The sequence below is a fragment of the Egretta garzetta genome, unplaced genomic scaffold (assembly GCF_000687185.1).
Source record: "Egretta garzetta isolate BGI_Z169 unplaced genomic scaffold, ASM68718v1 scaffold30, whole genome shotgun sequence".
Lineage (NCBI taxonomy): Eukaryota > Metazoa > Chordata > Aves > Pelecaniformes > Ardeidae > Egretta > Egretta garzetta.
Genome location: NW_009258383.1, coordinates 88,721 through 109,078, shown reverse-complemented (window position 1 = coordinate 109,078; position 20,358 = coordinate 88,721). Strand labels below are relative to the sequence as shown.

At 45.2% G+C, this 20,358-nt stretch overlaps 1 protein-coding gene across 1 annotated transcript in view; it reads right to left on the bottom strand.

Moving 5' to 3' along the window:
* Positions 1-5,683: 5,683 nt before the first annotated feature.
* Positions 5,684-20,358, bottom strand: part of RSU1 (Ras suppressor protein 1) — a gene marked incomplete at its 5' end in the record, with an annotated part of 99,724 nt that continues 85,049 nt past the window's right edge. The window contains one exon of the mRNA XM_009641163.2: positions 5,684-6,139. Coding sequence (XP_009639458.2) covers positions 6,037-6,139 — 103 coding nt within the window. The remainder of the gene's footprint in view (positions 6,140-20,358) is intronic.

Sequence of the window (20,358 nt, the reverse complement as noted above, 5' to 3'; positions counted from 1 at the left end):
CCTTCCTCCAGCGGCGCCCCAGCTTGCGGGGCCGAGCCTCAGAGAAGCCCTTTGGCTCCCCTCCCCTCCGGTTGCTCCTCAGCGAGGCACTGCCATGCCCGGCCCTACAGGAGGTTCCTAGGAGCCACTTTTGCCCCGGCGCTTTGGTCCCGGGAAGCGCCGCTGGCCGAGCTGGGGGTGCCCCAGGGGCGTGGGGTTGGCATGTGAGGATGAATGGGGGCAATCGCCGGGGCGGGAGGCGTCCCTGCTCCTCAGGCTCTGCCTGGCGATAGCTCCCTGCTGTGGGGTTAGCCCACTGCCACCAGCCTGCAATGGCCATGCCAGCGAAGCAAGGATCAGCAGACCCAAGAGAAGCACAGCACTGCCCAGGCTCAGGCAGAGGGCGAGCCTTCCCCCGAGGGCCGGTAGGATGCTGGCCCGTGCAGAGGGCCCCCCATTAAAACAGTTAATGGAACAGCGGGGGTATTTTGTCCAGTGCTTGCATGTCACCATCCGCAGGCATGAATCACTCCAGCCTGGAGGGGACAGCCCAGCACGGGGCTCATCCCCCTGCTAGCACCCGGCCGGCTGCAGCCACGCTCCCCACTCCTCGTGCTAGCGGCTGCCCTAGAGCCAGGCCATTTGAAACGTTATCCTGAATAACCGGGATGTCAGGAAAGTGGTGAAGCTGTGCTGGGCCTGGGGCTCGTGGCAGCTGGGCTGGGCACCAGCTGTGGGCTCAGGGACTGTGCAGGAGAGGGGCAGAGCAGCTCTCGCCAGCAGCGAGGGAGGTGAGGAGCAAGGAGGCTGAGGTGGGGAATGACAGAGCTGAGGTGGGGAATGAGGGAGCCAAGGTGAGGAGTGAGGGAGCCAAGGTGAGGAGTGAGGGAGCTGAGGTGGGGAATGAGGGAACCAAGGTGAGGAATGAGGGAGCTGAGGTGAGGAGCGAGGGAGCCGAGGTGGGGAATGAGGGAGGAGAGGTGGGGAATGAGGGAGCCGAGGTGAGGAATGAGGGAGGTGAGGTGAAGAGCGAGGGCGCCGAGGTGAGGAATGAGGGAGCCGAGGTGAGGACCGAGGGCACTGAGGTGAGGAGCGAGGGCCCTGGCAAAGCCACCTTCCCCCATGCTTTGCCCCTGATCGCACCTCGTCACTAAGAGCTGCCTCTGAACATGTCTACCAAGCTGCAGGGGTGACTACCATGGCTGGCACTCACGCCATTACCGTGCTCCTTGATCTAAAAATACGGTTAAAATTTTGCTCCTGAGATATATTGTAAAAATGTCAACTTTAAGGGCTTTTTCACAACAGGGGAAGGGCTCCTGGCGAGGTGTAATTCCACTCCTGCTCCAGGGGTGATGGGGAGCAGCAGGGCCTGTGTGCGGCCCTCACAGGTGAGCTGTGGCTCAGCCGTGCCAAAGGCAGCGCTGGATGGAAACCAACCGCAGATATTTATAAATCACTGTGCTTTACAGGCAAATTACTTCTCCTTAGCTCAGAGGAAACGAACTACCCAGGAGGGGAAGAAAAAAAATCTAACTTTTGGGAGGTTATCATGGGTTTCGTCCCTGAACATCTGCCAGCCCCGGTGTCAGCGCGAGGCAACAAACACATGGCACGAATCCGGGAGTATAAAAGATGTGTCACTGCGAAAAGGAGTAGGAGGAAAATAAAGCAAGTTGACAGCTCACATCCTGTGCCATAATCCTAGAAATTGTTAATATTTACAAAATTAACAACTAATATAACCGATGACAATCTCACTCCTCCTGGTTGTCATGAGGATATTAACAGTTACCACCCGCTCCAAACTGGAAATATTACCCGTCTCCGGAGCTCCTGCTGCTCAGCACACGTGGGGATGGCACGGACTCACCCTCCCCGCTTTTGTACCGGCAGCAAGCTGTGAGCCCGCGTGGAGTACCCAAGCATTGCTGGGGCTGGAAACGTCTCCTGACCTCACTCTGCTCCTGGGAGGGAGCAGGGGGTCTGGCAGAGCCAGCTGGAGTTTCCTCCCTCTTCCAGGCTCCTCCAGGAGCCCAGTACCTGCACACTGCAGTGTGGTGGGAGAGCCCGGAGGAGGAGGATGGGGAGGACACGGGGTGCCAGAGGGAGGAGAAACAAGGGCCACGCTGGTTCAGATCGCACCTCCAAACAAGCTGTCATTTCAGGAGAAATGCCCATGCCGCTGGTGTGATTTGCCAGCTGCAAGGCTGGCAGCTAATTGATGAACAGATGCTACAGTGTCATTTCCTTAACAGGAAAGACCTGGCTAAAACAAAAATAAAGATGCTTGAATACCAGTGACTCCATGGGAAACAAATTTCCAGACTAACAATCAGAAAAAGGTGAAACTTTAGAATCACCATGTTGTTGCCTGCATCTTTTTTACATTAGAAAGACAGTAACAGCAGGGCCCAAGTTCTCAGGGCTGAGATTTTTTTTTTTTTTTTAACCGTTCCCCATCCATCAGGACAACTGCAGGAGGCAATACAGGGTTAACAGACACTGTTAAGTACAAGAAAACTGTGGATGATGCCTGCACATTCGGATTTCTGGCTTCATTTTGCCCTATCTTTAGCAAGGAGCATTAATTCCCCAGGCCACTCTTTGCACAGGCACAGCATATCGGTCTTACGGTAATTTTAAAGTTTTCTTTGTCAGGATGCACTGTATGCAAAAAATCCCCAACCTCTTTCCAGTTCACCGTATGCAAAATCAAAACAGAGAATTACCTGCATTGTTGTTTTCAAAGAGCTCCCAGGTGCTGGAGAGTTGTAAAAAGCAGATTTCCTTCTCACAGGAATCATTTTCTCCCCTTAAAGTGGCATGTTGTTGGCTGTATGAGAGGTTGGCCCAAAGAGGCAACCTGAATGAGTGACCGTGAGTGAACGGATGGCAAAAACGTCCTTTTTAAGGCACCTTGAGATCAGGGATCTCATTGCCAGCCAGGCTAGTGAAACAATACTGACTAGAGGAGCAAAGAGCTGCCTTTACAGCGCTCCATGCTCCAGGCTGGCACAACACAACTGCTCACCTTGGGGCAGCACCCAAGGGCTCACTGGAAGGGGCCTCAGTCTGATGGATCCTCTGGAGAAATGACCATGGGGACCATCAGAGGGACCACCACAAGCTGCGATGCTCATTAACTGGTTCACCACGGTAGGACACAGCAGTTCCTTTCCTTGAAGTACAGTGGGGAAATAAACGTGACCCAGTAAAATGAAGCAAGTTGTTTTTAAATATTAAAAAAGCAGTGACTCTAGAGAACAGATACATAAAATCATCAAACTCACATTAAAACTGTTGTGTAGTTTGCTCTAAGAAGCTGGTACCTTTTTAAAAACACTAAAACATTAGCATGTTACATCCCAGATGGTTTGCTTTTCTTCCCCATGTCTTTTATTCTGCCCTGAGCCTCTGAAGAGCACTCCTTTTCCTCCCATTTTGTTTTCTGTTTGTAAAGCTTTATACATTTCATTTTTTTGTTGTCTTCTCAGATCATTATCTTATTTTCTCATCTTTCTTTTCAAGAAACTTCTTTTTTCCCCATCTTCCACCATCTTCAGTATAATACTTCTCCCTTTAGGATTTCTTTTATCCTTCTCATCTTTAAGCCTTTCACTTACTCTTCCCTAGACCCTTCATTCTTGCTTTTGCTTGTCAAAACTGTGTTTCTTCCTCCTTCATGGGGGAAGAAGTGGGAAGGTGGGGTGGATTTTTTTGGTATGAACACCCAGCATGCTCCAATCGCTACTTCGAAACCCTGCAGAGGAGAGCTCGCACGAGTCTTTCAACACTTTCAAAATCTGCAACACCAGTTAATGGAAATCTGACTAATGCTTGAAAATCAGCAGCTTATTTTAAAGTGGTGCTGTAGCTTCCCACCAATAACATTTTCAGGCCTTCCCCAACAAGCTTTTATTTTTACATTAGAGACTCTACTCCATGCTTTGAAACCCTTGTAGCCCTGTAGCAACTTCTCTCTTTCTAAACCCCAGGACACTGAGCGCCATATTTCTACCCTGCTCACAGAAAACCACATCCAGGTGTTCCTGGGGAGATTTCAGAAGAGCGGCAAATCCAGTTTAGCTGGAAGCGTGTGCACGTAAGAGGTCTTCAAGCTTGAAAGTAGGGGTCTAGCCCTGGCCACCCCCAAGGGCTGGGGTAGCGTTCAGTGCCAGGGAAGGATGCTGCGGGAAGGATCTAGAGCCGCTTCATCCCTTCGCAATAGATGTGCCTTTCCTATTTATTTTGTTCCAAAAGGAATTTGCAAGAGTAGTTTGGGGATCTTCTGACATTTCACTGACATTTCTTCAGGGCTTTTTGTAGCACGATTATTACTGTCATTAGGTACCCTCATGCGTTAATGCCTACACTAGATTTAATTGTGTGCATTCCAGCCGGGGGACAGTTTTTGCTGTGAATTCCTAACATGCACCCAACCTAGCGCCTCTGTGGGCCTGTTTCAGCTGGACCTGTTCCCCTAGATGGAGCACTTAAGTGGTCTGGAAAATCCTCTGCAGAGCCTGCAACAGATAAAATTGACTGTTCCTGACAAGTCTACCATTTTTACGATTTTCCATCTGCCTACCAAGACTGCCTCATTCTTCTGAAGTACCAAAGACCACTTAAAATGTGTCTGAAGCTTGATGCCAACTTCCTAGCCCTGCTTGCCAATTCAAAAAATCTGTTGCAAAATATATGTCAATACATTTATTCCCAGACTAAGGCAACCATGTATTACTTAAATGCTGGGGTAATCCTAAATGCGATCGAGAGGCTGGTGCTGATAACAGAGTCTTCAGATACAAACCAGCTTTTGCAGAAAGTATAATTTCTAGCGTGAGGTATTTAAAACCTTTTCTTCTCTCATGGAACACAACAGGCCTGTTCCGGCAGTCTGGGCACATTTCCTGGCTTGCTGTCCAGATGGCAGCTGAAACTTGGCAATGGGTTGCTCAGGTACGAAATTCATGAAATTGGAAATCCAGGGCAGAAAGGTCCTGACACGAGCAATCTAGGTATGAATATTTGTTCTTGATCCCTGAGTTTCCTGGTTAGCTTTTGCTCTGCTAAGACTAAAATTGTTTGGAAATCACTGTCTGTAGAGTTTGGGCTTCTCCTCCCCACTGTAAGACCAAGCTATTTGAGATGTTAAACAATTTGCGGCTTCTGAGCTTGGTTGCGGTGCCGGCTTTGTACAGATAAATATAGAACCTGTGGCATTTTCAAAAGCCATTTGGAACAGCTCTTCAATACAAGCACTTTCAGTAGAGATTAAATACATTATTTGGGTTTTCTGCCTAAAAAAAAAAATCACTTAAAAAATTGGCAGAAGTACCATTTTCTTCAAATGAGAAAGTTCTCTTTCGACAAATTGAGGCTGGCAATTGGCAGATCTTTACAAAGACAATTTTTTTTTCTTTCCTCTCTCCCTTCCCCTACTCCTTGATTTCAAAATAACCTTCAAGGCAAAAAAGCAGGACATAGCAATGCAAAAAAGAAATAGAAACTGATTAAAATTTTTCACTCCTTGAACAGAATGCTTTACATTTTAACTTACTTGTATCAGATAAAATGCTACCACATTCCTACACAAGAAATTAACACATTGCAGGAAACTGGACACATATGTTCCTCAAGGAGTTCGCTATTCAGAAGTCCTACTGAAGAAATTGAAACACAATACAAATAAAGACCTTTATTAAAATCACTTGGAATATTATATGAAATTTAATATCGTATAATATAGGTGCAAACCCCCTGATATTAACAGGATGTGATACATGTGAAGAGAGGACATTAATATACATATAAATAGAAAAGCTAAAATGTGTTTGACAGTGATATATTAAATGGCTACATAAATGTGACCATAATTAGGAGAATAAGTAAATTTGTATTCCTTAAACAGTGTCTTCTAAAGCAGTATACATAGTAAATTGCTTTTATCTCGAGTGTCTGCTTTCTTATGAGTAACAGGAGATGCGTAGGAATATTACAGGCACATGCAAAAGCAGTGTAAAAGATATAAAAACAGAGGCAGAAGCCAGGGACTTATTTGTTCTTGGCTGCCAGAGGCTTACGGCTGATCTTCTTTGACTTGTCATTGTTCTTCTTTGGAGGTTCAGGATTCGCCTGCATGTGTCTGCCGTAAAGACTGGAAGGAAATGAGACAGAATTATTTGTGATACGACCATTAAACACAGGCTTGTACTCTGCAGCATGTTAAACAATGCATCTAGTTACTAGGAATAAAAAAAAGGAAGGTCATTATATTTATTTTGTCTCAACACACTGAATTTTCTATTAGATCTCATGCTGCAGTCCATAATATTGGGGTTTTTGTGACTTATCAGGAGAGTAACACCGGGAAGAGCAGGCCTTTGGAGCAGTGAAGGAGAAATCGGTTTTGCCTTCAGAAACTAGCAACCTTTATCCTGCAGTTATGGGATTAAGGCTTGGAAGGCTGCAAGGATGTGTATTCAAGTCGACAATGACAAAAATTGGGTTGAACTGGAGAGATGGAGTGCCCACTTAGAGCAAAGTGAGCATCATCCCTAACCAGAAAACCCAAGGGCTTGATAATGTGACAGAGAGCAATGGTGTCACAGCCGCCTTTGCTGCTCACACATGATTGATAGTACTGGGACAGCTACCAACACATCAATGCCACATTAGTAAGGACCACTGATTAAATGTTGACAAAGTATCCTACAATTAAGATGGCTAGCATTCACAGCGAAGCTAAATAGACTACATGGCTGAGAGGATCTGGCTAAATATCACATAGTAATTAATAGATAATTTATGAGTAATCCTGATTAAACTAAATTAAAACCCTACCCAAAATAAACACAGCTCAAATTTAACTTCCCTTATTGACATAAAGTGCTTTTTGAAGATGTTCTTCGCGGGGGTGTCAGTGTATCTAGAAGGGAACAGAGACAAGCTTTGTTTCTGCTCGTTCAGCTGTACAAACACCGGCAATATTGACACCAATACCGAAATCCCTCTGAAAGGTGTCCCCCTGCTAATATTTCAGCCCGATGCTGGTGAGTGTCCGCCCCAATCCCCCACTAGGCTGCTGCCAGTCAAGTTGGACACTAGCTTCTACCACGTAAGGGGAATTCTGCTACTGAAAAAGGTACCGGCAGCAGCTCCCACAACAGCCTTCCTTGTGTCACTGCACCTCCACCTTTTGGTGGACTTTGTCAAGAAACAGGACAGATCCAGGGGCTTGGGGCTGAGAAACTCTGAGTCTTCCTAGAAATGCCTATTGATGTGCCAAAATCCGGACGGGTAGCTGTCAGCACTGTTGCCACAGAACCTGGGTCCTGCATTTTCACATGTCTGGGGCATGCAGAAAGTGCCAGCTGCCGCAGGCAAGCTGCACTGGTCCATCACACGCACCCTCATGCGCGCTCTGCCCGGCTGCAGTCCGGGTACGGAGCTTGCATGTCTGTCCAGCCCTTGCTGCAAACAAGGACCAGGTACAGATCCTTTTGCTACTTCTGCTTAGTCACCTCCGGACAGACTTAGTTACTCATGATACGTTGTTGCTTATCCAGAAAGCACGACCTGATACGCAGTTCTGCAGTGGGTATCACCCTGAGCAGCTATCTCAGAGATAAAGCGACTCTTCATTTACAGTAACCTCTTTTGCTTTGCAGGCTGAAACTAATTTCAGCAGAGGATGGGCCCTCCTTCTACAGGGCCTGGTGGACTATGCAGTCAGCTGCATGCAAGCGATGTTGAACAAGGATCCAAACATATTCTTGAATCACTGTGCTTTATAGCATGGCCATGGAGGAGCTATTTATGTCAGATACAGAGATATTTTAGCCAAGACATACATTGCTTTCTACAGCTTCCTGAGGAGGGGAGGTGGAAAGGGAGGTGCTGATCACTTCTCCCTGGTATCCAGCAACAGGATGTGTGGGAACGGTTCAAAGCTGCAGCAGGGGACTTTTAGACTGGACATTGGGAAGCATTTCTTTACCGAGAGGGCAGTCAAACACTGGACCAGGCTTGCTAGAGAGGTGGTCGACGCCCCAAGTCTGCCAGTGTTTAAAAGGCATTCAGGCAATGCCCTTAATGCCTTTAATACCTGCTTTAACTTAGTCAGCCCTGAACTGGTCAGGCAGTTGGACTAGATTATCATTGTAGGTCCCTTCCAATCAAAATTATTCTATTCTATTCTATTCTGTTTCTATGTCAGGAGATTAAAAGCTACCACCTGCTCAGAGCTTTATTTTGCTGTATCTGGAAGATACTTCAACCCTAGGGTTCCTCCTCAGCAGCTGCAGTTTTACATCACACTACTAAACAGGCTGCTGTCAAGGTGCGCTGTACCCAAAACAGCGTTGCCCAAGGAAAATACAACTATAAACTACGACATTACTTCACCTTACTGAAATTTTATGTGTGCCATCACCTACTGTCAACAAGGGATCAGATGCCATTTCCTGATGAACGCAGAGAGCCCTGACCCTCCGTGATAACTGCAGGCTTACTATTTGCTGGAATACACATATTTTTCTTCTCATAAGAGCTACAAGCCCCAACAGCATAAGGCTATATTTTATCCAAGTACATAGTATGCGTACTATCCAAATATCCATCCTAAAGAACTGTCCTGTTTTGGAAGGTGTTAAGTGTGTTGAGGGAGGGAAGATAGGGAAGGCGATGTTTTGGTATGAGGAAATAATATCATCGTGGAAGAGCACAGAAGCCTCATTCAAGGAGGTTGTCCCATCAGAAAACAATCCAAGGTGGAAAAAGTCAGGGAACAAGTAACACCTTGTTCTCAACGACAGGCAGCGCAGTATTTGAGCCACTGTCAGCAATAATTTTGTAACTCTGAGAAGTCAGCAACAGAGAAGTGGAAATGCATGCTCAAATCTGTGAACACCAATAGTTAAATACTAAATTAACAGTCAAGTTGTTTTTCGGCTCTAGAGAAATAATGCTATGTTGGAGTAGAGTGTGAGTTTTTTTCATATTATAAGTCCCCAATTGGGACTTTAAGCACTGAATTAACAGCGAATCCACTGATCCACTGTGTCTGAGCACAAAAAAATTTTGTGGATGGGAACAGAAGTCCCCTGTCCCTGTCCTGTCTTCCACCTCCTGCTGCCCCGCAGCTCCTCTGCCCTGCTAGTGCCAAGCCAGAGAGGGCTGTAACAGCTTTAGCGGTTTTCAGGTGTTACATACCCTTTTTTTTCTTTTTTTTCCAGGTTGGTTTAGGCTCCACTTTTTTGCTTTGGAAACTCTGTATGAATTTCCCTCTCAGGTGACACTTTTGGCATTCATTCTGCTTCTCACTTCCTGCTTTCTCAGTGCAAATGTTCAAGTATGGGGACTGGCAGAGCTCAGATTAGTGAACTTTTTCTGAAGTAAAAGGGTGTGGTGGGAATTCTACTGACTACACGGATGCTTTTGAAGTGCAGAAACTGAATATTGACGATTTTGAATGAACTTCAGAGTTCTGGTAGAGTCTACTTGGGCAACGCCTTTTGACTGTGAAATGAGGTCCAGGGGCCACTGCATGCATTAAGCAGTAAAAATCCCAATTGACCTGTAAGTATTCTTGGTAGCAGTTTTTCTTTGATATTTGCTCCTTACGATATTCAGTGCTATTGGTGCTCCAACAATTCCCTCTGCTCCATGCAAATGCTATGCTAGCAGTAGTAGATGTGCATGAGTTGCAGACATCTGCAGCACTTTTGCATTCTTTTTATGTATTCTCATGTCCAACCACTTCTACTGGCACGTACACTGAAGTTTCATACAGGAAAATAATTACTGGATTTGAAATAAGCAAATCAAATATATCTACTTAGGTTTCTCTGGCAAAATTTCAAGGAAGTTTCAGCTGCACATTGCTATCTCAACTGAAGATAAGTGCTTTACAATTTATCACAGTAGTCTGCTACGCAAAGAGCAAGGATCAGACGTATTTACATTATACAAGCATTCACAGACAGGGCCTCTCTCTTGTGTTTGCACACATCAAATACGGAGAGACATATGGTGTCACAACAACATTTAAATACAATAATGACTGTGATAATGCCTCTGGGACAGAATTTGCCTTCTGTTACACTAGGGAAAAGAGAATTCACAATTTTCAGTGAACTTCTGGTACAAGAACAGACACCACTCTTATAGCTCCCAAGGAAAAAAAAAACCAGAAAAAAATCCCAAAAGAAAAAAAAAATAACAGAGCTGATCCACATGGAGAAGCAACTATCTGAATTACATGAGAACCTATAACCCCTTGGCTGTAATAGATGTGGCGTTTACATACACAGTCCTTAACGATTTTGATACCTACTGGAAGGATACAGCCACAGAAACCAGAGCTTGCACGTCACCGTCTGTCAGCCAAGCTGTAGTAGCTAACTGTGTACATGCTCTTGCTCTGGCATCACTGTGAAGTCAAACGCATTCGGCAGAGACACTCACACACCGTCCTCAGCACGGAGGTCAGCTTAAGACATGCGTGCAGGCAGTTACGCAGCTCAGCTGATGGATGGCAATGTACTAGGAGATGGCACCTTGACATATCTGCCCGTATGACTAGACACTTAGCAAGGGCAGATGGTCTCCATAAACAGACAAAGGAATATTGAGGCAGATTGTGGCTACTGTTTCGAGGCAGATTTGTAAGATACGTGCTGATAATACATTCATGGCAGCACCTTCACACTTGATATTTTGGCACGTCACCTGTTCACGGGACTGGTATAGCTCTGAGCAGGACACTACACACAGCTTGCAGACCAAAACCTCAGCTGAAGAATAAAAACTGGAGTGCAAATAAATATTTGAGATGTTTGCCATTTACAGCACCAGTCAGAAGCCAGTTATTATAATCACAGTTCACAAACTGATGAACTCTTTGTAGACTTAGCAGCTACAGTATTGCATACAGCCTTCTCATTAAGTTGAAGTGAAAGGGAAGATTAAATGCAGGACTGAAAATGCAGAAAGCCCTCAGACAGAGACTTCCAGTTGCTTTCTTTCTTTATGTATATTTTCCAAAGCAAACATCTCTCATGAACATAAATGTTTCTTTGTATGCAAATATAAACATAAACAAAATCGCCCTGCATTCTCTATCTGCCCCACTGGAAGTAACAAATGAGAGCACTACGGCTGCTGCAGCAAAACTAACAATATCAAGTGAGAAAGATGCTCATTAAACTTCATCATTCTGTCTACTTTAATGATGCTTTTACTTAATAAAAATTCCCTGAGCAGTTGCAAGGATATTAGGCAAGGTCTTTGGTTATGTATCAGGGGTCTAAGCTGTCACCAGCAAGCATGCAGTTCAGGAGGGGCATTCCCTAGAGGAATGAGTGAATACAGCTTTCTTGTAATAAATTCAGAGAGAATCAATAACCACAGCCTGCCACATTACTTAAGCATTTAGGAAAGTAGGTGATCCTTCTAAATTAAACTACAAATTGCTAAATGTTGCAATTTACAGCATAAGATCAGGCATGGAGCCTTGTAACTTGAAAGCATACAGTCTTGCTACCAAAATATCTGTTGAAAAAAGAACCAGAGTTAAAATTCATAAAGTTCAAAAGAGCCACTTTCAAAAAGCACGTTCAGCACAATTGCCTCAAATTTTTCTCTCTCATACAACAAAACATTCACTAGCTGAACGCTACATGCTGCACGAAAAGACTGAACTTGTGTAAGCTAGTGTACTAGTGTAAAATGTTTGATACACATTGGTTTTCTTGAGTTTAAGCATTTTGAGAGAGGATTTCAAGAACAAGCCATAAGAAATACATTGCTCTCGCTTTATGTCTGTAATAGACCTACAGGGCGAGTATCCAGAATGAAAAGGATGCGCACAGGTAAATACGATCCTGGAGGGATGCTACCTCCAGGTATGCATCGTAAGCTGAGAAACAACAGTGAAACATTCCAAAAGCTGGAGCTCAGGTTCAGGTGGGTATTTAATGCTCTGACGCAGCTTCAAATGTGAGTATTTACAGCGACCTCAACAGGACGGTCCCCAGCCCCAGCTGCTGAAGGAGGAGAGGGGAAAGGCTGAATCAGTGGCAATATCACTAGAGACCCAAAGCACCAAAGACGTGCTGATATGTGCTGGCTAGAGTTACAATTCTAAAGCACCTACTGCAAGATGCTTTTGCCCCGGCAGTTTTTGTGAAGCTTAATGTCGCTTCTGCTATCCCCTCCGAGCAACTGAAACCGGTCTTTTCTCCTGTGGGAGCTGCTAACCTGTCACCTCCTCAAACCACATCTTCTCCCAGGAAGGGGACAGACCCTGGGGTTTAATTTGCCAATAACGTACCAGTGAGGGAGAATGGTGGGGGTTAAAATTACTTTGCAAACATCATATTATTTTGGTAGTTTACCAATAATTTATTTTTATTCTCTGTGACATAAGTCAGGTGACTGAAATTAAGAGGAGCACTGCATGGGTAAGTGAAACGAATATCTGGTTTCCTTGCACACTCGGATGGCAAGCTGAAGTTTTAGGGTTCTTAAGAAGAAAGAACAGACAAGAGTGACTCATTTTATTCAGCTAATTTTTTGCCCCTTGTTTGCGAGTGCTCTGAGAGCAGATGGCAGCAGTGTCAGAGGTGTTCATCATCTGAAGCTCTCGGCAAGTTTCTTCAAAAGCCTCAGCTTTGGCCCATCATCTATCTGTGTACCAGCTCACTCCCCATGCTCCAACACGGAGGCAGCGCTGCCTGGTTGAAGGGGGCAGGCGCCAGCGGGGCTGCACGCTTGCTACGCTGCAAGAGCCTCTGGGCAGCTCTTAATGGGCTGTAACACTGCTCCGGTATTGCTAGGTCTGCAACAGTTTGTTCCGCTATTGCCCACTCACACTCTGGTACGCCTAATACTTCAGACCGCCCCAAATCTCCACACCCCAGCTCCAAGACACTCCAAAGTCTAACAACCTGTGATATTTTTCCATTCCCTCCACCTGCCCCAATAACCTCCATAACCCAAAGTTCCTGCAGAGTTTGCCCTGGCATCACCCTCCCTAATCTCCCCAAGACCTGCACTTCACCTTTCAAAGAGACTTTCTGCATCACCAGAAATCCCAAATTCCCACAAGTTCTTTCTAACCCTCAGAGGCACTCTGCAGGGGAACTGATCACATCTTCCCAACTTGGTTTAGCTCTTTTTTTGTAGCTAGTTTCATTTCTTGGAGCCCAAATTAGATAAGGAGAGGATTTAGTACAAGGTGGAGAGCCAGGTATCCGAGCCCGTGCTGCAGTCAGTGGAGGTCTGGCTAATGAAGCCAGTGGAGCAGAGAGCTTTTTGGGTGACCAAATACAAGTGTCTGCTGTTCAGATGCTTAGCTGCTATGCTCTGTTACAGATTTTCACCAACTACAGTGGACGGTGGGCAGCGAGCTGACACGCGCTCACATTTAAGATATTTTAAAATGCTAGATGAAGTCCACCCAAAGCAACCACTCCTTCTCTGTTCCCACTCCGCACGCTCTCACAAGCTGTTAGCTACCTTACATCATAGACTCTGCTGAGTCATCAGCCCAGCGATGACTTACTGCAAATCCCTGCCTAAAAACACTTGAAATATCAATAAGCAAAAAAAAAGTACTCTGCCAAAACTGTCCTGGAGCTCACTGTCTCAGCGACTGTGTAGAACATGCATCCTCCAAAAGAAGCCCACCCACCCCATGTGTCTCCTACTGGCCACTTCATCATTCAGTTCCCCACAGGGCTCCCTTCTGGTGGATCCCTCAACCCCAGCCTTTACATTTACAATTACAATCCCCTTTACATTTTCTGTGCCATACACCCGAAGAAGAGGGCAGAGATGGATCCTGACCAGATGAACCGCTGGCCTGAGCTCAGGAGCTTGCTGTGGGGCTCCTCACCACAGCATCATCAGGCCTGCCATGACGACTCAGCATCCTGAACACAGCAGTTGTAAAGGGACTACAGTCCAGTCGGATGTATAAGGAGACACCTAGGGGGAGAGGCACCTGTGTGGGGAGATTTGAGCCAAGGTAACTATGGTTTACAAACACCTACTCTCCTATAGGGCTGGCAATTCCTGGATAATTTTAATTCTGCCAGACACATCCGCTCTTAAACTGATTAATGTAATCCCTGCTTCTTTGAACTCACCATCTTGCATGTTAAGGAAAGCTAATTATTTTTTTCCAGAAAGGAATTCCAAGTAGATGTTAGGCATTTCTTTAATTAATATACAGTAATAAAAGAAACCCTTCTCCTTATATTCTCCGAGGCTAGCAGCCTTTTGAAGCAAGTACTTTAAATGAGAGGCTTGTTAGGGGAGCACAGCTGGAAGCTCATAGAAACCTAGCAAAAAAAAGAAGTCTTTTTACAGGAAAACATACAGGCCAAGATTTGCAAAAGTGGCTAATGACTTTGCATACCCAACTTGAAAGACCTTACAAGAAATGTGGCTTTTGGCAGAGAGGGTTTTGAAAGCACACGGAACACCAGCATCTGCTTTCTGAAACTCAGACCTATCTAACACTCAGGGAGCCCAGCACTGAAAATCTCAGCTGTGATACAAAGCCAGAGACACACAAGGGGGACCTTCATGGAACTGTCACAAAGATGGAAAGGAGAGGACACGCTAATGCTTATTTCTTTAAAAACAGCAACTGACAAACACAAATTAAGATTTCATCTAGAGAATCTATTATGCTGATAAAACAAGCTCCAGCTAGCCTGAGAGGACCAGGGAGAGAATGGTTTAATGGTTTGTTTCTGCACCTGCACAGAGTCCTATCAGGCTACCTCAGTTATGAAGAACTTCTTACCGGGACTCACATCTTCAAGCGCATCCGGGAGGGCTGATCTCCCTTCTCATGCTCCGTTTCAAATGGATCAGTGAGTGGTTCAGTCTCCATGTGCAGACCAGCCCCTGGATCCACCCCGGGCGCAGAGAAGCTTCATCGGTCAGAACCTGAAGTCCTCACAGATGAGAATTCCCACAGGTTACTGTGGAATATTTTTCCTCTTGTTTTCTTTTCACAGATCAAATGGTGCTTTCCCACTTATGTATAACCAGCAAAAAGAATTTAGTGCCAGATATGGGCATCAGCTGCAAACTCTGAGGGCTGAGGTATCCACTAGAACAAATGACATCCTCTGCCTAATGAATCAAAAGGAATTAAGAGCCACAGAATCTGCACAAGCAGCCTCAGCTTCTTTGGCAGAAGCCAGCACAGGTGGCTGCAGAGAAAAAAATGCACTGGTAAGAAGGAAAAAGACTATTCAAGTGCGAAAGAAGAATGTTCCCTTTACTGAAGTCACCTGTATCATCACAACCCTTGTCTTTATGTATTTGTAATTCCAGGAGCATGCAGTAGATGAATCAACAGATTGTTCCATTTCACCAAACCACGTTGTTGGGGCCATAGTCAGGGCCACCTACCTGCTCTCAAACTAACCCCGGACAGGCAGCAGACATGGTGCAGAAACACTGGCACCCAGCACAGACACCTTCCTGGAGCCAGCTAAACACAGTCTTCTTCATTCTTATGTTCTTTTACTGTTGTTGTCCACATGGTGTCCTTTGGGCTTAAGTAAACCAGTGCTTATTTTCCTTTTTGAATGCTACACTAAGGGGCTTGCTGCTCAGATAAATCCCCTTACACAATCTTTATTATTGATTTACTACATACATTTTGCTGTGCACCTAATTAACATTAAAAAAAGGAAAACAGAGGGTAAAAATAGCTAAGTGCAAGCCAAGGAACTTTAAGTTATTCTACGTCTGGCAGGTATGTATTTCTTTTCCAGTAACTAGACAAAGTGTACCAGTAGAATGTATAGAAGCAACACCAGGGAAATACTGATATGCAGACTCTCTTGTTTGCCTCTTTTTTTTTTTAAAGCAAAACTAAAGTGTTTGAGTTAATCTGAGCCTGCTCTGCTGCATGCTGAGGATGACTGATTTCACTGGCAGTAGCAGGGAGAACATTCAGGGGACCGCAACTCTCCACATGCAGGATTTACGTAGCTGCCCTGCTCTGCTGGGCTGGCTCACAAGCCTCTCCCAGAGTGTCAACCTTCGTCATCCTCACCAGCTGCCTAATGGCTCCTCAAAATAGACACAAAGACTGAACAGTGACGAGGTCCACAGTGACATGGTGGGGAACTCAACCAAACCTAACACCCCTGAATCACCACTCCTGAGACCCTCAGAAGTGAAGGACTAAGCCCTGGTCCTGCCACACAGCCCATTTGCATGACCCAACACAAGAAACTCTTTCTGGATGGCTGTGCAAGCTTCTGGGAACCACTATGTGAAGGTGGCACAGGACTTACTGTGGGATGCTTAGGGGGAGTCTTGGGATTGAACAGAAGTATTTTTGGATGATATAGGACTTATGAGAAGCTTAGGGGAAGGACCAAGAGAGTGGAAGGGAGGGATCAAGGTGGATGGCAGAGAACAAGTTGAGGAAAATGGAGAGAGGATCAGGCAGGGAATAAATGAGGCCACTAGTGTGCCATCAGGAGGCTGGTCAGCATGCTTGTTTGGCTAAGTTCTGCATCAGATCACCTACACTTTGTCCTACCTAAACCCTGTTTCTAACTGTTTTCTGTGATCGTGCACCCTGCTCTGTGTGCATGACCCATCAGCAAAGTTCAAGCCAGACTAGCTGGTCACTAGGATGGACAGAGTCCTGGGGACTGGAGAGACCAAGGGTTTGGGACCAGCTCCCAGGGAGGCTGGGAGGCTGTAGGTTGGACCAAGGGTTTGGGACCAGCTCCCAGGGAGGCTGTAGGTTGATAAGATTGGGTCTGGGGGCCTGATACTTGAATCATCAAGATTTAGGAGCCAGATACCAGAGGGATCCCTGACATAGGGTTTTCCCCGAGTATTGATCCGTATAAATGCAGCCTGGCTCTTGTTTGCCCTCTCTGCGTTTATGTGGCCGTCTGTCCTTCTGTCCGGATAACCTGCTCATGGCTGGCCATGTGTATACACGTTACGAATTTGTGATTAGCCTTGCTTCTGGCAGGACAAGGGAACAGGGATATGGAGCAGCTGCTCACTGCCATCGGTGGAAGAATCCCCTGGCTCCTCCAGCCCACTGGATGTAGCTGCTCAAAAGCACTACCAGGAAAAAGGTGGAGAAATGAGGAAACTCACTTCAACTTTTTGACACAAAGGACCACAACTGAAGTGCTACACATCCAATTTCATGCAGTCACCTGAGTCGGCTTTATTTGACTCATGTTGGATATGCTTTCCAGTAAGGCTGTTCCAGGGGAACCTTCTTGGATTGAATTTTTGAACATGCAAATATTGGATCTTGCCACCTTCCTCATGAAATCTCTTTCCAGTTCCCAAATACAGCCCTTTCATCTACCCCCTTGCCAACATTGGCACAAATGTGCCAATGATGTCAGTCTTCCAGACACTCTGATGAGTTGTGCTCAGACAGGTCCACATACATGCAAAGGAGCAAGGAGATTCAAAGCCAATTTCAAAATCATTGTCACCATTCATGTTAAAAAGCTGGAATTTTGAAAGCCAGAGATCAAGTACTTCATTATGGACACAAAAAACACAAATACAATGGTTTTATACATCTACTGTGGAAGATCAAAGATGGTCATACAGATACCATGTAATAAAATTATACAGACCCCTTTTTCCAGCCAGTTTTGAACAAAGCATCACACCATTAATATTTGGCAAACAATTACTGGGTTTTAAGCAAATCTTTGGCACTTTTCCATGGCTTTTACTGTGCCAACAAAGCTGTCCCAGAATCTTTTCAGGAGGGACCCATGTTATGTGGCAGCAAATAATCTTTATGGTAACACTGCAATGAAAATGTCGCTTACTATAATGAGCAGAGATCATAAGTTAAGCCCCCAGCTACCTTTCTATTATTTTTCATTACAGTCTTTGTGGGTTTGTTATGCTTCAGGAGTACTCAGGGAATTACCCCAAACTAGGCTCACTGGTCAGCTCTTCATTACTCAGGCCACACTGAAACTGAGCAATCAGCAAACTGAACCAGCTCCTGAGGGTAACGCAAGACACTAACATTTGTTTGAATATTTACCTTTTCTTTTTTAGCTTGTCCTCTTTCCTAAAGCTCTGTTCTGTGAAACAAACTTGCCTACAGTTGGAGGCAGTTCTGAAACAACAGGAAAAACACATGGTATTTTTTCATGCCACTAGCACGTTAAGTGAAGGGTTGGGCTTCCTTTCGTCTACCAGAAACAAATGGTCATATACTCATGTCTTACTAACAGCAGTGTTTTTCCTAGATTTGCGTTCCATAGTGCTGGATGAGCTGGGAGAGACAAGACATCTCACTTGCTATGTGAATCCTTGTCCCTGCTCCATTGCAGATTTTCCTTCCCTCTTGCAAAGCAAGAAGCTGACCACCCCTTTGGAAAACAGCAGTTAACACTGAAATCACTAAGTTCTGATGTCATCCAATCTGCACAACTTCCCAAGTTGCTTTCAGTGTCTCTTTCAAGGCCCACAGTGTGAGGAACATAGAGCCTTTTGAAAGGCTTTCTTCTCCCCTGATGCCTGTCAAGATGAAATGGCAATATAGTGTCAGCCCGATTTTGATTTCAACAAAATCAATACAAGTTTTGCTTCTGATTTCAGTGACTGCAAGGCTTGGCCTTTAACGTCACTTTATCTGTTCCTGACAACTGAAAATCCACTAGTGCACACCATACAGCGCGGTGAGATAGGTGTCATCGCAGCCTTCTTGGAAATCCCCTGCATTTCTTATTTTAGCTCTGTCCTGAACACAGGGACTTGGGAAGCGCAAAGACCTCTAGATTACTTAAGAATTACAGTAGAGGTTTCATAATAATTTGTGTTGTAATTAGTGTTAGCAACTAAGGCATGTCTTGGAAACCAAGACAAACACATCGTTACGATGTCAATCAAACAGCACGTTCTTTGTTATTTAAATCATCTACACATGGCCGTTATTATCTGTGCAAGCAAACAGGCAAATTGCACTTGCAGTACAGCTCACAAGCCCTGAACTGTACAGCAGCATATGAACAACATCTAGGCTGTCTGTGAACACCGGAGTGAAAATTATGTCTTCTCATCAAGTGCCTAGTAATAGCTAGGGCCAATGAGTCTGAGTCATTCTGTAAACTTCTTAATGCACACATTAACCAGAATAGTTTCTCTTACAAGGAAGGTGGGATTATGTATATTGATATGATCTGGTTTTGCTGAACTTCTTTTTGCCGTAGGTAGGCAGCACTCATTCTAAATCGTTGGTGCTTACGTACGCCCCTGAGTTAGAGGAACAAATATGGAACTTTTGCTTAAAAGGACAAGAACTAGTTTACTTGATCATCAGACATTTGCAAAAGGCACCCACGGGAACCTTCAGGAGTGATGCAAAATAAACCAGTAATTCCACCTGCTTCTGGGCAAGAGGAGAAGGAACATGGAGTTGAAAACATTTGCACTGAATCAGTCTAAGCGCCATGGTAGCAACGAAGGCAGAAAGAGTGCAACCACAGGGAGCCAAACCCCAAGCTGCAGTCTTGGAGGATAAACTGCAGGACATCTGCTCTGCATCTTCTTAGAAACATGTTGGAAAACACATTGCAGGGCGGGCAAACATGGTCCTTGGACTACTGCCCTTACTTTCTGGTTCCTCAACACACAGGCTACTAACATGTTTGCCAAATCCTAGCCTGCACACGCAAGGTAGCAAACAGGCACCCCCTTATTTGTAAAACCATCCTAGTATTCCCCAAGCTTGCAGCATGGAGCGGATTTATGAGAAATGCAGGAGTGGGAAAAGCAAAGCGGCAAAAGATTTGTCAACAGCTCTCTGTCACCAAGAAAGCACTTCATTAACCTGTCAATTGCACAGCATCTAGAAGATACATTTATTGACAACTCACTGCCAATTGATTCAACATCTATATAAAGCTGTTCTTATGCAATGAGCTTGCTGACTCATATGATCTATAGAGAACTAATAGCTGTACTGAGCCCCAAATTGCTCTAATTTCTAAAGCAAATGAAACCAGAAGTGGTACAATGCCACCAGCATCTCAGCAGCTAGACCACATCCACTGCTTACAGCACAGCATTTAAAAATGAGACTCATTTCTGAAACGCTTCATAGGTGGGGTATGAACTCAACGGTGAATAAGAGTCCTTACAGAAAACACAGGTTTTCACTTCTATGGCCATTTGTGCTTATGGGATTACTTCTGAAAAACAGGGAGTCTGCATTTTCTACTCCCTCAGCTTTGCATGGAAGTACCCAGTGATGTTCAATTCTGTACGCCAACCAACTGCTCCGCGCGGTCGCGCCCCTCAGCCCCTCACCGGGTTAGGATAACGCTGCCA